Source organism: Hemiscyllium ocellatum, chromosome 5, assembly GCF_020745735.1.
Source record: "Hemiscyllium ocellatum isolate sHemOce1 chromosome 5, sHemOce1.pat.X.cur, whole genome shotgun sequence".
In the NCBI taxonomy this organism is placed as follows: Eukaryota; Metazoa; Chordata; class Chondrichthyes; order Orectolobiformes; family Hemiscylliidae; genus Hemiscyllium; species Hemiscyllium ocellatum.
The window spans coordinates 58,997,339-59,014,130 of NC_083405.1; the positions used below are offsets into that span (position 1 = coordinate 58,997,339).

The following is a 16,792-nucleotide window of genomic DNA, read 5'->3' on the forward strand; positions in this document are numbered from 1 at the left end:
ACTATTCCTGTAGACAATGCTTCAATACATAATTTCATGACATTGTAATCTTTTGCTATAAATTCTATTCCACAGCTACCTGAAAAAGGAGCAGTGCTCTGAAAGCTAATGGTTCCAAACAAACCTGTTCGACTATAACCTGGTGATTTTTAACTTTGTCCACACCAGTCCAACACCGGCTCCTCCACATCATGACTGCCAATTAATCAGGCAGAGAGAGAATTCTAAGAGATCAACATTAAGATGACGCTGGAGACAAACTAAATAGCTGGAATGACATGATAGGACCAATGAGGTCTGATGTCTCCCAACGATCTATCCTCGTTTCTCCACTCCCACACTTTTCTTATCTATATGTTGCCCCTTGTCAACACTGTAAGAAATACAACCTCAGGTTACATACATATACTGACAGAAGCAAATTCAACCTCATCACCTCCTCTCTTGACCCTCCACTATGTCTTTGCTGTCATACTGGTGCCTGTCATTTAGTCAGGATTTAACGGATAGCAAGAACTTCCTCCAACTAAAAACTGAACTTCAGGCCAATGTCTTCAGACATACAGATAACGGACAACGGACTTGCATCCTAAATTATATCAAGTCCCATTCATAAACATCTCTGTTCTCACTGACCTCCACTGGCTGTTTACCTAAGAGTACCTTGATTTTAAAATTCTTATCCTTTTTTTCAGAAGAAATTTCTATCTACCTAACCATCACTTCCAACCCTACAACTCTCCAGGATATCTGTACTCTTCTAACTTTCATTTATCAATCACTTCATTCACCCCATGATCACAGTGCCTTCAACTGGCAAGGACCTAAATGCTGGGCTTCTGTCCATGAGCATCTTCATCTCCTACCATTCCAGCTTTAAGAAACAAATGAAAAGCTATCTCATTCATCAAACTTTTGTCCACTTAGAGCCATACAGCATGGAAACAGACTGCTTGGTCCACCTCATGCATGCTGACCAGATATCCTGAACTGAACTAGTCCCATTTGCCCATGTCCTTCTAAATCTTTCTATTCATGCTTTTCTATATCTTTGACTTGATGGTAATTTGTGTCTTGAGAAGCACTTTGAGATGTTTTCTTGCAACTAAAGGCTTATTAAAGTAAGTTGATATTGTTGCAGATCAATAAAAATGTTAGGTTGGATTTTTATGTAATGATGCTATACACCTAATACTAAACTGGATTATGTAGCTCCTTTAATATGTTGCAAATTTCTTTACGTGTGAAGCTGTCTTTGTTCTCTTTGTCTTTGAATTAAATGCATCATTTTCACAAAGAAACAGCTGCACAAAATAACCTCCAGTGGATGGGTGATGTTGGCTATTTCAAACAGAATAAATAACAAAAATATACTCCATGATTTTCCTATATTCTTGGACTCAGCTAAAAATGAACAAGACTGTGCTGTTACATGTTGAAATGGAGACCAGAGGTTTTCTGCTAATGCAAGGGTTAATTATCAAAGTGCGTTTGTTGGTGTCAAGTATTTCATTATAATTGGCTTTGAACAAAGATGCAGTATATCACCTAATGTTAACCTTTCCCCTTTGTTACGTTACTACTTTGAATCTAATGCTACTTTGTTATTCAAAACACTTCACATTCAAATTTGAATTTTAAAAAGATTACAGTATTTGTGTTGTGGAAGCAAAGCACACAACATTTTCTTAAAGATACCTATATTTTATTATTTTTACCAAAATTTTCTCCATTTTTTTCAAGCTAATTACTTTCTCAACCAGTATAAAAAGCAATGGCATTCTCAAGGTGCTAACAAGCAATATGTGCTTGCATACAACTTACTGCTGTTATTCATGTACCATCCCCAAAATAATGCAAATAACTTGCTCAGCTGACACCAATAACACTTAGTAGTGTGATACCAGCATTTTTATTTTAAGGAAATATTATTTTATGCTGCAATGATCAGTGGAGAATATACAGTTGCAAATGTCATTGTTGTAAAGAGCATACAATTTAGGAAGTGTTTGCTGCAAGATAACTTCACAGAGCTTAAATCAGAATAAATTCTATGCCAACAGAAAGAAAAACAGACTTGAATGAGTGATCAAAATCTTGAGATCAAGGCAAGTAAAGACATGATGGTCATTGGAATGAGGGGTGAATAATACAGTAGAAAATTCTGTGGGAATCAGAGGGCAGGAGGTGGTTATAAATGTCGAGTCAGAGAGCCATGGAGTGATACAGCAAAGACACTTTGATCCAATTCATCCATGCCGACAAAGTTTGCCAAATGAAACTAATCCCATTTGCCTACATATGGCCCATATCCCTCTAAACCATTCCTCGTCATGTACCTGTCCAATGTCTTTTAAATGTAGCAACTGTACCTGCATCTACCACTTCCTCTGGCAGTTTGTTTCACATACAAACCACCATCCCTGTGAAAAAGTTGCCCCTCAGGTCTCTTTTAAATCTTTCTCCTGTCACCTTAAAACTAAGCCCTCAAGTTTTGAACTCCCCCAACATTGGGAAAAATATCTTGGCTATTCACCTTATCTATGCCCCTCATAATTTTATAAACCTCTGTAAAGTCATCCCTCAATCATCCCTCAACCAGTGAAAAACATCCAACCTCTTCAGCCTTTCCTTGCAACTCAAACCTTCTAGTCCCAGTAACATCCTTGTGAATCTTTTTTGCACAATCTCGAATTCAAAAATGTCCCTATAGCAGGGCAACCCGAACTGTATTCAATACTCCAAAAGAGGCCTCACCAACATCATATACAACTGCAACACGGTGTTCTAATTCCTACTCAGTGGTATGAGCAACGAAGACAAACGTGCCAAATATCTTCTTAACCACCCTGTCAACCTATGTCACAACTTTCAAAGAACTATATACCTGAACTTATGGATCTCTCTATTCAATAACTCTCCAGGGTCCGACCATTAACTGTGTAAGTCCTGCCCCTGTTCATCTTTCCAAAATGTAACACTTCATATTTATTCAAATTAAACTCCATTTGCTACTCCTCAATTGGTCCAATTGATCATGATTCCCTTGTAATCTTCGATAACATTCTTAACTGCGAGTATACCAGTAATCTTGGGATCATCTGCAAACTTACTAAACATGTCTGCTGTTTTCTCATCAAATTATTTATATAAATGAAAAACAACAGTGGACCCAGTACCAATCCCTGCAGGACATCACTGGTCACAGACCTCCAGTCCTAAAAACAACCCTCCAACATCACTCTCGGTCTCCTCCTGTCAAGTCAATTTTGTAAACAATTGACAAGGTCTCCCTGAATCCTATATGATCTAATGTTACTAACTGATCTACCACACAGAACCCTCTTCAAGGCTTTAGTAAAGTCCAGGTAAACAAAGTCAACTGCTTTGACCTCATCCACTTTCTTGGCCATATCTTCAAAAAAACTTAATTGGGTTTGTGAAACACAATTTCCCATGCACAAAGCCATGCTGCCAATCCCTAGAAATTGCTTGCCTCTACAAATGCCTGTAAATCCTGTCTCTCAGAATCCCCTCCAAAGAACGTACCCACCACTGACAACAGACTCATTAGTCTGTAGTTCCCATTTAGGAAGTGAAAGAACATACAGGGATTTTAATCAGAATTCAAATGCAAACTAGGCTACTGGAAGCTAAAGGCAGGAGTAATTGGTGAGTAGATAAGGATAGAACTGTGATATTTTGGATGAATTGAGGATTGGCTTGTGTGGATTAGAAGGTTATATTAAAAGGTTGAAGTCACATGGTGTGCAGGGTGTTGAAGTCACATGGTGTGCAGGGTGTTGAAGTCTCATGGTGTGCAGGGTGTTCTAGCTAGGTGGATAAAGAACTGGTTGAGCAAGAGGAGACACAGAGTAGTAGTTGAAGGGAGTTTCTTGAAATGGAGAAAGGTGACCAGTGGTGTTCCACAAGGGTCAGTGTTGGGGCCACTGTTGTTTGTAATATATATAAATGATCTGGAAGAGGGTACTGTTGGTATGATCAGCAAGTGTGCAGATGACACAAAGATTGGTGGAGTAGCAGAAAGCATAAGGGATCGTCAAAGAATACAGGAGGATATAGATAGACTGGAGAGTTGGGTGGAAAAGTGGCAGATGGATTTCAATCCAGACAAATGTGAAGTGATGTATTTAGGCAAGACTAATTCGAGAGCGAATTATACAATGAATGGAAGAACCTTGGGAAAAGTTGATGGGCAGAGAGATCTGGGAATGCAGGTCCATTGTACCCTGAGGGTTGCTGCACAGGTGGATAGAGTGGTCAAGAAGGCATATGGTATGTTTGCCTTCATTGGACAGGGTATTGAGTATAAGAGCTGGCAAGTCATGTTAAAATTGTACAAGACATTGGTTAGGCCGCATTTAGAATACTGTGTACAGTTCTGGTCACCACATTACCAAAAGGATGTGGACACTTTGGAGAGAGTGCAGAGACATTGCCTGGTATGGAAGGTGCTAGCTATGAAGAGAGATTGAGTAGGTTAGGTTTGTTTTCATGAGAAAAAAGGACATTGAGGGGGGACCTGATTAATGTTCACAAAATCATGAAGAGTATAGACAGGGTGGATAGAGACAAGTTTTTTCCCAGGGTGAAGGATTCAATAATGAGAGATCCCACTTTCAAGGTGAGAGGTGGAAGGTTTAAGGGGGATACACGAGGCAAGTACTTCACACAGAGGGTGGTGGGCGTTTGGAATGTATTGTCAGCAGAGGTGGTAGAGGCAGGCACTGTAGATTCATTTAAGATGCGTCTGGACAGATGCATAAGTAGGTGGGGAGCAGAGGGATACAGATGCTTAAGAATTGGACAACAGGTTTAGACAGGAGACTGTGATTGGCTCAGGCTTGAATTTGTTCTTTGTTAATTCCACGGCTAGATTTTCTGACAATCAGCTGATTTCTGAGTCCCAACATTGTGCTATCCTTGCATCACTAACACAATGTGCAAATGTGAGCTATTTATTATCATCCCATCCGGTCTAAAGGAATGCCTAAGACCAAATGGAATGGAGAGAACCTGTGATGGATATATTTCTGTGGAGTTAACAGGTTTTGAATTATTTGTATAAATATGGGAGCAAATAATCAGTGGTGCACATAAAATTGTGGAGTTGAATATTGTTTAAATGTAGTTATCTTTTGGGTAACTGTTGGTCGTAGAAGATGGGTGACTCAAAAATTAACATTTTGGGGAATGATTATTTTCTGAAAATGTGAAAATATGACCAAAAATGGGCCTAGGTTACTTTTTCACCAAAGAGCAAGCAAGGTATGACCTTAGCATTTCTGTTAGTATACAGAAGCAAACTAAGAATTTCTTTTTCAGAATTGAAGCCTAATGATTTGAACATGGATGATGGTCGAGACAGATTGTCAACTTTCATGGATAAAATATATCAACAAAATAAAGAAGGCTGACTGGTTATGGCTGTAGTCGGATTTTGACAAATTTAAAAAGAATCAGGACAGTAATACTGAAAAATATGTAATGGAATTCAGAATGTTGTGTGCTTGCCTGCAGAACTTTAATTGCCCAATCTGTGCTGGTATTTAAGGTATTGGACTGTGTCTAAAGTGTGAAGTGTGGACAGAATTCTTGACAGAAGTTAAATTTGTAGATAAACATACTCTACTAGGACAAATGTAGAAAGAAAATCCTTCTTAGTAGCAATCATTGCACAATGGGAGGAATTGGCAATACCTCAGACAATGTCAACAATTTGGCAAGGCTCCCTAGATTCAGATCAATGTACAAAGAGAACAATAATCAATAGAAAGGAGGACAGATATGATACTGATGGTTTTGAGAAGAGAATTTGCGATTTACAATAAGCAAACAAACTGCAGAAATGATCAGGGTGTCATCAATAAATATTCCAGTGTGATTCAAAGTACCATTTTGCCATGGCCTATCCTAAACACTATAATAAAGTATTTGAAACTGAACATTAAACAGCAGATTTGAAAAAAGATGGAGCTGCAGATCCAGTACAGAAAAGGCAATATTTTATTCACAAAAAGTTCCAGCCCAGTGATGGGTGTGTTGATTGCAGAGTTTTTCAATTATAATGTATTAGACAGTGGATGTATATCATTTGTGCATGGAAGCAGTCAGCTAAAATGCTTCTGAGACTCTTTATGTAAAAAAGGATCAGGAGAAAGCTAAGGAATTTGGGAATTCTACCAGTTTCAGATTTGGGAATGATAGCACACTAAATTCTTCAAAATAGTGATTGACCCTTGTAAAATAGCCTAAATCAATCAGTTTATTCATGCAAATGGAAGGTCCAATGAAATATCCTTGTTATCAAATAGTCTTTTAATGTAAAAAAGCATAGTTGAAACTGAATATGGAAAATGACGCAGGAAAATCTATGATTTTGCAATTACACAATTAATACTATTACATTCTGTTAATGGAACATAACCTCCCCACTAAAGAAATTAAATCAGCAGCCATTGTGAGGAAGCTGTGAAATCTGATGTCTGACTTGCAGCAGTGATACTTTGTGAAGGTGAAGTGAATTCCGTTGGTGTTAGGAATGAGTTCTAATTGGTAGCTACCGTTGATAGGTGGGCAAGACTGTTCTGGTAGATTTCTGCAACTGAGACACGCTACATTGTTACTCATGTCTTGTATTTGAGAATATATTTATTTACCATGATCATTTTGTGTGTGGCCATTGATTTTCTGAACTCCACAGCTACTTGGTTTCACAGCCTTCTGAGCATGTGCCAACAGCCTCCAGCCCACTGCTTCTGAACGCAGGACATCTCTCCTCTTTTTAAGCTCAGGCACCAAGACCTCCCATGTACTATGAGAAAATCATTGGGAGCCTTATGATGTGCTGTGCAGGACCTCTACCCCATGATGTGTTATTCCTCAGTGTCCCAGGACAAATACATTTCTTGCTTGATGTCTCGCACCTATTGTACTCATCACACCCCTTCACTTTAAGAGACAGAGGTTACACTTAAGCAGCACAGGTAGAGTTAATTCATGTTCAAAGTTTACAGTTTTTCATTCCATGCTGAGCTGCAGAGCCAGTGAGCATGGTCAGCATTAGCCACACACAAAAAACAGACAGCACAAGGATGCCATGCTTTCTCATTTCAATCAAGTTGCAAACCCCAATCTATTTTGGATACTGAAATAATTCCATGAAGGCCGGTATTCCAACACCAAGTCCCCCTTTATTTACACATGCACAGTTCATGACACTAACCCAGCTAGCTCAGAACTGTCTCCTGGAGTGAACACAACCCCTGACACTCCTATTTATTTCTGTCAGCCAGGGGTCTCTATTGAACCAGATTAACAGTCCCAATCAGGGAGCTCATATTCTATATGAGGTCTATCTGGTTGAACTCGTTCTAATCAATGCAGGTGGTACTCAATTTATTCCCCATGATCTTTCAGATAGGAGTTTAGACTTTAGCTATTATAGCTGTTCCAATGTTTCAGATGGATTGGATTCAACTTCTGAAGTGCGCAAGATCTAATTTCAGTAACTAACCATCCGCATTGGAAAATAATTATGTCACTTGCCTAACAACAGTCAGTACAATCAGTACAGTTTACTTCTTGGGCACCCTATTGCACAAGCACAAATGTGTTTTATGCTTTACTGCATCATATCATAGATAATCAGCAGAAGATTATCCTTGTTTCTAATCTTGTGTATGCAATTCCATAGACCTAAAGCCAAATCAAAATCAACTGCTCATTTGCAATCACTTCCCCCATCACCATCATCATACTCTCTAGTATTTCACAAATAAATAGGAAAATGTACTTGTTCAAAATATATACCAACATAGTATCTTGCTTTAATGTTATTAGATGAAGATACTTTTATGAATCAACAATACTATATTACTTAAATGGTAAGTCAGGAGATAGGTATAGCCTTTGAGTCACTTAATGCAATTTATAGTCATCATCTTCTACTTACCTCAGGTAGGAAAAAGGAATATCCCTATAAACTGCAATAGTTCAACAATAGCACCTTCAAAGAATACTCAAATGCAATATCCATTGAATATCAATAGATTTCACTTTAAAAATTAAATAAACTATATTTTTTCATGAGAATACTGACAACAAGAACGTAAAAAGGTTTTTTACTTTTAGTACTATTGTTGGACAAGAAGTCAGTCCAATAAATGTAAACAAAAATTATAGAACTATATTTGTCTCTTTTCCAGCTTTGTGACTTTACAAGACATGGAATTCCAAAGTAAAAGAGAATCCATGAAAGATATCAAATAAACACGCATTGCTGTGGGATGGTACCAATGTTGTCTCATGCACTTCTTAAATTTGGCATTCATATAATTGCATTTCCAGCAGATGTTGTTCTACAATAACGAGGTACGGGAATTCCTGCAGGAATCTCATCTTGCACACTGTTGAAGCTCAAACAAATTGGTTATCTGATCTTCCTAGTCAGAATGGTTTAGTTTCTCACTGCTTTAACCAGTTGTCCAATCTAAAGTTCTTTTGTCATGGACACTTCTTTTAGCTTCCTTAAACACTGGATTCACATTACAAATGTGGGAGTATGAATGATTGGTTATTTTGTGCGCTGGTTGAATTGACTGAATATGAAGCTAAGCTGTGGAGTCAGACAGTTTAATGAAACCATTAAAAACTGTATGGATTCTCCCCTATTCCGGAAGTACATTGCCTGCCCTACGTAATAACTGACTTGATACCAAGGCAACTACAGATCTGAAATTTCCCTTGATGCTTCCCAATTAATTCAAAGTCCATCCTGTGGTTAATATGGGGAGTTTAGCACTCAGGATTCAATAAAACTGGCATCATTACAGTCATCACTCATTGATATTCAATGGCATGACCATTAAATATCCTGGTGAGTTACCATTGATCAATAAATACTGTGGCTACAAGATCAGGTCAGAGGCTGATACAGATTAGATATAGGCCAAAATAACTGCAGATGTAAATTAAGTGACTGGGGAGAGGGACGCCAAAGAATGTCACAACTAGAGATGCAAATAAATCTTTAAACAACAGCCCTTCAAAGGGAAGAAGAGGCAAGTCAAAATAGTTTGGACTATGATTTCTTGTGACAATAAAAATTATGAGAGACTACTTACCCTTGCTCAACAGCAAGCCACTGTGTAAATTATGTCCCATATGATGGACACATCTTGTGTTTTCTCTTTGAACAACACACAAGGACAGGAGTTAAAAAGCCAGTTTTAACTCTTGGAGTATGTTAATCAGAATGACTGTTCTCAAGTGTACTAGTCTGGATTCAAGCATTAGTAAACAGTGAAGATCACAGTTGAACAAGTGTCCCTTGTCATCCCTGTGTTGCAGGTAGAGGTAGACTTACTTAGGGTTCTGCAAATCAGTTGGGAAAAAAGGCAGGACAATGACCAACTTTCCTTCGACCTGTTTTCTGGAATTCAATCAGAGTCAAAAGATATCTCAATTATGGAATTTCAGCCAATCTGCAAAACTAAAAATCACGAAACTGGTCAACATCAACATCAACTGAACTGGCAATCTTCACTGTAACAGCCACAACATTTGACATATCTTGTTTCCAAACAATTCAGAGACTGACTCGGATATTTTTTAACTTCTATCTTTTTTAGACTGACCTCTTATTTTGAATTGTAAGCTGTCTTAGTGAATTTTTTCAGGTATAGTAATCAATCAAGTCAATCTTTTTAAAAATTTAAGAAATTCTGGCTAAACTGCTCCTTCTAAAATAAATGTTCTTCTGGGTCTGAGAAAAATATATCCACAAGTGAAGGGAAACCTTTAAAACTAACCTTGCTGTTATCAACTGATGGAATCAGGTCAATAAAGAAGGTGAGCCAGTTCATCTCTCCTCAACCTCCCAGGATCTTAACAGTCTGAGATATTGTGTGTGTGTGTCTATGGATGGAGGTGAGACAGTGGGTGGGGACGGAAGGGGGTGTGGGGTTGGGACTGTAGGGTTGGGGGTGGACGGGTGGGGGTGGTGTTGGATGGGGTTGGGGTGGGCGGGGGAGCAGGGTGGGAGCGGATGGGGTTGGGCAGGCAGGTGGTGGGGTATGCAGGGGCCAGGGACTTGCACTCAGAAAACTCTGACCCCCAGAGGAAATCAATTAACCAAATAATCAATGATCTGAACGAAATAGTGCCCGCCCATCTCATTTGGGTAATCAAGGTTTTTTGTATACGTTCTTTTGTCTTTGTGCAAAAGGTTCCAAATGATTGAAGAAGCTGAACCAATTCATGATGCAGGACAACATCTCGAATGAAAGGTCAGGAGAGCGTGTAATAAGAAACAACTGAGTCACAGAGTCACACATCTCAGAAGATGCCCTTCAGCCTAACAAATCTGCACCAACCTATTTATATGAATCCTACTTTCCAGCACTTGTTGCATAGCCTTGAACGTTATGAAATTTCAAGTGCTCATTTAAGTATCTTAAAAAGTTCTCAGGTTTCCTGCCTCAATTATCCTCCCAGGCAGTGCATTCCAGATTCCCAACACCCTGTGGGTGAAGAATGATTTTTTACCAAATCCCTTCTAAAAGTCCAGACCTTCACCTTAAAATTATGCCTCCTTGTTATTTAACCTTGAACAAAGGGGAACAGCTGCTTCCTTTCCATTACATCCGTGCCCCTCATAAACATACACACTTCAATGAAGCAAAACAAGCCTATTCAATGTCTCATCACTTCTCCAATCCTGATGAATCTCCACTGCAAGCTCTCCAGTGCAGACATAGGAAATAACTGTGGTGTGGAAATCTTAGCCTTCCATGTGAGTGTGAAACTCAGTTAGGTGACACAAGTTATCATTCTCATGTTGTGGTAACATTCCCATAAGAACTCTAGATTCAAAAATGATGTTCCCCAATCACTCGACCAGCCTGAGAGTATTTTCTGAGGTTAACTTCATTATCAGTTTACAGTGAGTTTTCAATTATATTTCCATCTGTACAAGTTAGATGATATGAGGAAATATATCATCTGTTACCTCTCTCTATTATTACCACCTATTTGGAAAGTACTGTCACCTTTTTGGGAAATCTAACATACACTACCAATTGCAATACAAAATTATGACTGGTGAAGGCAGTGGAATTGCTCCTTCCCTGATTCTTCACCCAGTCCTGTCTTTAATCTGTTCCCGAGAGGAAAGTAAGAACAGTAACAATGAGTTACACAGGGAAATGAATATACAGGTCATACTAGGTCTCCATTTTATGGCATACAAGACCAATCAGATCAGTATGTGTCATTCACACATTTTTAATGCCGTTTTTACCTTGTAATGAAGAAAAGAATTCCACAAGCTCAGACATTATTGGCTTCTAAGCAAGTATTACAGTTTTGGGATATCATAGTTCCATTTGTGGTAAGATATTGTAATGGACTAGATTTTTCAGGACCCGCCATTAGGATTGAAAGGTGACCCTGAGTCAGAGCTTACTAGAAAGGAGATCACTGCAGCAATAATTAGGGTTACCTCCACATCCACCCCTGTTCAGTTCTGGAGTCACGTTGCTGCCAGTTCAGAGGAACTGAAGTTGACAACCCCACTGGGAAAGCTGGGCACTGTTGGGCATTTCAGAGATTGGGAGGCCACCTCAACTTGGAGGCTCCAATTCAGGAGCAGGCAGCAGGAACCAAAGAACTGAAATACAAACCAGTAATTTTACCAGGGGTAAGTGGAAAATCTTTCTGTTGGATTGGTCTCAGTTGCAATTGTGGTTTTGCATGATGCATTCCTCTCTTTGTAGCATGGATCTTCTGGCCCCAATCACCCCTGAATTTGCCAGGGAAAGGCTATTTCCAAAGACCCAGTTACCTTGCACATAGTCAGTGGCCACTCTGCCAGGGGTAACACTGACATGGTTAAATTTCTCCAAATTAGTGCCTTATCTATTGTAAATCCTTGGATCAGGCCAAGCTCACTGCTGTCAGGAATGCATCAGTGGTTGGTCTGAATTGCCTCCCCCTCCCAGATTTTCTGCCTCACTCTTAACACATTTGAGTTAGAAATTTAGTTCATCATGTCTCCATTTATAATCATTGAATCATAGAGATGTACAGCATGCAAACAAACCTCAGTCCAACTTGTCCATGCCAACTAGTTATCCTAACCTAATCTAGTCCCATTTGCCACCACTTGGCCTATATCCCTCTAAACCTTTCCTATTCGTATATCCATCCAGATTCCTTTTAAATTATGTCATTGTACCAGCCTCCATCACTTCCTCTGGCAGTTCATTCCATACAACCACCACCTTCTGCATGAAAAAAATGCCCCTTATGTTCCTTTTATATCTTTCCCCTCTCTCTCTGAACCTAGACCCTCTAGTTCTGGACTCCCCCACCTCAGGGAAAAGACTTTGTCTATTTATCCCATCAATGCCCCTCATGATGTTATAAATCTCTTAAAGGTCACTCCTCAGCCTCTGATGCTCCAGGGAAAACAGCCCCAGCCTATTCAGCCTCTCCCTATAGCTCAAATCCTCCAACCCTGGCAATATCCTTGTAAGTCTTTATTGAACCCTGTCAAGTTTCACAACATCTTTCCGATATCAAGAAGACCAGAATTGCATGTAATATTCCAAAAGTGGCCTAGCCAATATCCTGTACAGGCACAATATGACCTGCTGCAGGATGTCATGTCCACACCTGTGATTATCTTTCTACTTGAGATAGGGTATGCATTCCACTTCAAGTCATACATCATGTTTCCACTATAAGGTTTCTGTCTGTGCCAAGATATCATGTCATTAATCATGCCAGGGGAGACCAAATTTCATCATGCATAGTTATTCTACATCTTTTTATGACAAAATGTAACATGTTTAATTGTTGAAAAATCCTATCTTCCAGTTTGTGACTGTCAAGATTGGTCATTCTCATGGCAGAATACATTATCATTGTTTGTGAAATTGAACCTTTTTTTTGTTCTGGGCTATCATTGTCTTCAACATAACACACTTAATAAATTCCAAGATGTTACACTATATTTAAATCAGCACTCTCTTAATACTTGGAACTATTCCTAGATACCAACATTTAATGTATGACTTACAGTAAATATTTGGTGCAATTGGTTCACTTTCATTCATGCTGATTGGGTTCTTTGCCACACATGTGTAATTGCTAAGGTCGTCTTTTAAAACGGGAGAAATGAATAACATCTTGTTGTCTGAGGAAAAGATGTGACGAGAGCTTGGCAGTAAGGGTTTCCCATCTTTTAGCCACTGATAAATGACCTTTGTGCCTCTAGTCACAGTGCAGGAGAGCGTTGCATTGTCCACATACTCCACTGCCCCCCAAGCTGGATCACTACGCACGACTGGTTTAGAAACAGGAACTGCAAAATAAAAATACAAAAAATAAAAGTCAAAATGTCACTGCTGATAACCTCAACAAAGCTGACTGCAAACTTTGCATATTATTCATTTTTTTTAGCCTTGGAACAAATTGAAAAGTAGATTTTATTACTTCTTCCACCAAGTGCAGCACTCTCCCTTACTGGGAGATAGTTGAGTATGACAGTTTCCAGATTTGTGCTTCAGTAAAATGAATTGCAAAAACAAAGATCTTAAAAATATTGGCACATTAGTTCAATCAGGCTGTTACATATAAAATATCTCCTGTGAAAATAATTAACATCCTTATTTGCATTGCATTTTAAACAACTTGTGAGCAGACAAATCAAAGATGCCAGTCAGGTTCCAGGCGAACAAGGACCATTGATGCTGCTGTGTTAGGACTGCATGCTTGTTTTTGTTATCACATCCTCTTTTTAAATTAGGGATTGACAAAGGGAAGAACTCAGAGAAAAAACATATCTGCCATTTGACTTATGACTCAGCAGTTTTGACAGAATCACGAATTCCACAAGGCTATTAAAAACTCAGTTCCTTAAAATATTATTAAAATACTTATATTAGAACCCAGTATGAATCAAAAATGATGTGTGAGAAAACCAGGAAGTGGAGCAAAATCTCACAATATCTGATGAAGCTTACACTTTGGTCATTTTGCTTTCTATCGATGAACTTTGATGATTAGTCCATACGGTTTGCTATAATCTCCAAACCCTTTCCTGTCCTGGAATCTGCCTCAATCCTTTGAAGCGCTTAATCAGCAATGCACTCATGGTATTTTTGTCTCACCAATAGAAATTGTAGCTGAGTGGTTATGCTAATGAATGAGTAATTTAGATGCAACAGTTTAAATTCCAGTGACGGATTCCTAAATTTCTTAATGCCTCTGAGAAACTTAATTATTAATAATTAAAGGAATTTTAAAGGGAAAACTCGATAATGGTGATAATGAAACTAGTATTGTTCCAAAAAGAGTCTGGATTGCTCATGATCTTCAGGAAGCAAAATCAGCCATCTCTATCCGAGTAGCCAAAAGTGACTCACCATATCAACCAATGTGATTAACTGTAACTTCTACCTTTTGATCTAAGCTGCTCCTGACACTCCTGTGAGTCTCAATTATTGTTAACCAGTCTTTGATGTGGAAAACTGTCAAATGCTTTTCTAAAGTCCATGCAGAAAACATCCACTGCATTTCCTTCTCAAACCTCACTGTTATTTCATCAAAAAAAATTAAAGTAACTGAACCAAACACATTTTGTCTTTCACAAATCCCATGCTGGCTTTCCTTAATTAACTCTAAATTCTCTATCTCCTTAATAATTTTTTCCTAAAATTGTTTCTAAAACAATTTTAGCTACCTCTGATATTCAACTCTTAGGCCTATATTGAACAAAAATATCCTTACACCCCTTCTCGAATAGAGGTGTCAGATTCACTCCACTCCAATCCTCTAATATTATTTGCATAACTATGAAAGATTGGAAGATTATGGCAAGTTCTTCTGCTAATCCCATTCACAATTCTCTTCACAACCTGAGTTGTAAGCCATTCAAACAAGACAAACTATCCACCCTCAGAATGCCAATTTTTCCCTTACACTCTGCCTATCAATTTTCACACTATGCATTACTTCTACCATCTCCACTTCTCTTGATTCTTTGTCAGCATCCTCGTCCTCAGTACAAACTGCTGCCACTGAGTTTACTGTCTATAAGATACACTGAAAGAATTCACCAAGGCTCTTGAGGTAGCATTTTCCAAAGCCACAATTACTTTCATTTTGAAGGACAAGGGCAGTAGATACATGTGAACAGGACCACCTGCAAATTCCTGTTCAAGTCCACTCACCATCCTGATTTGAAAATTTATCCCTGTTCCTTCAGTTCACTGTGTCAAAAGTCTGGAACTCCCTTTCTAATGGCATTGTGGGTTTACTTATAGCAGATGGAGCTCAAGAAGGCAACTCGCCGCTACCAGGTCAAGGGCAACAAGGGATAGGCAATAAATGTTGGCCCAGACAATGATGCCCACATACCATATTTGAATTTTAAAAACCCTGTCCATGAAAAGTGGGACAAATCCAATCCAGTCAACTATCATCCCATTAGTCTGTTCTTAATCATTAGCATGGTCATAGAAATTGAGAGCAAATGACAGTTACACTTCAACAGCTGATGTCCAGTTTGGGCTCCACTTGGGTAACATTGCTTCATGGTTCTAACATGGACAAAATAACTCAATTCCAGAGGCCAGGTGAGAGTAACTACCCTTGATATCAAAGAAACACTCATTATAATGGGGCGTCAAAGGGTGCGAAAAATATTGATGTGAGTTTGTTTCCTCTGATTGGAGTCATACCTGGCACAAAGGAAGATGGTTTTGGTCATTTGATCAATCATCTCAGCCCCATGGCATTGCTGCACAAGTTATTCAGGTAGCATGTTTAGCTGTTTTATCATTGATCTTCCCTCCATTATAAGGTCACAAGTGGGGATATTCGTTGTCCAATCATTACTGTTCAGTTGCACGAATAACTGCTCAAATAATTGAGAAGTCTGAGCCCAAATGCAGCAAGACTGGACAACATTCCGGCTTTCATAAGTGGCAAGAAACATTCATGCTGTACAAATATAAGACAATGACTATCCTCACTAATCACATTCAATGACATCACCAATCTTGAATCCTCTGCTACCAAGATCCTGTGGGCTCACATTGACCAAAAATCAATTTGTAGCACTATGACTATTAGAACAGGTCAGAGGTTGGAAATTCTGCAACAATTAACTCACTCGCTAATTCTACAAATATTCTCTGCTAAGAAAGACATGATAGGAGAATGATGGAATATTCTTCACTTCCTGGATGAGTGCTGTTCCAACTGCACTCAGGAATCTTGACTCTATGCGGCTCAAAGAAACTTACTTAATCTGCACCTAATCCATTGCCTGAAGTATTTGCTCCTTCCACCACTGATCCATCATGACTACAGAATGTCGATACTCTGCATATTTAAGATGTACTACAGCAACACACCAAGCTTTCTTTTAAAGTTCTCCCAAACTCATGGTCTCAATCACATTACATGACGAGACAATAAGGCATGAACAGAATGACTACCACATTCAAGTTTACCTCTGATTATACACTATCCTGACTTGGAAATGTATTTCCATTCATACATCATTGCTGGATCAAAATCCTGAAACTCCATAAATAACAACACTCTGAGACCCCCTTGATCACATGAACTGAAGTAAGTGAAGACCACCTTCTCAAGCTCCAATTACTGATAGGCAATTGGCTGCCAACCCCACATCATAACCTGGAATGCAATGGATGATCCTGTTAAACATGTCTGAGGAAGAGGGCCTTTCTTA

The 16,792-nt window shown here is 38.9% G+C and overlaps 1 protein-coding gene across 2 annotated transcripts in view; it reads right to left on the minus strand.

Moving 5' to 3' along the window:
- Nucleotides 1-16,792, minus strand: part of hepacam2 (HEPACAM family member 2) — a 101,399-nt gene that overhangs the window by 71,304 nt on the left and 13,303 nt on the right. For both annotated transcript variants that reach the window (XM_060825463.1, XM_060825462.1), the window contains exon 3: nucleotides 13,106-13,390. In XM_060825463.1, the coding sequence (XP_060681446.1) occupies nucleotides 13,106-13,390 (285 nt within the window). The remainder of the gene's footprint in view (nucleotides 1-13,105; nucleotides 13,391-16,792) is intronic.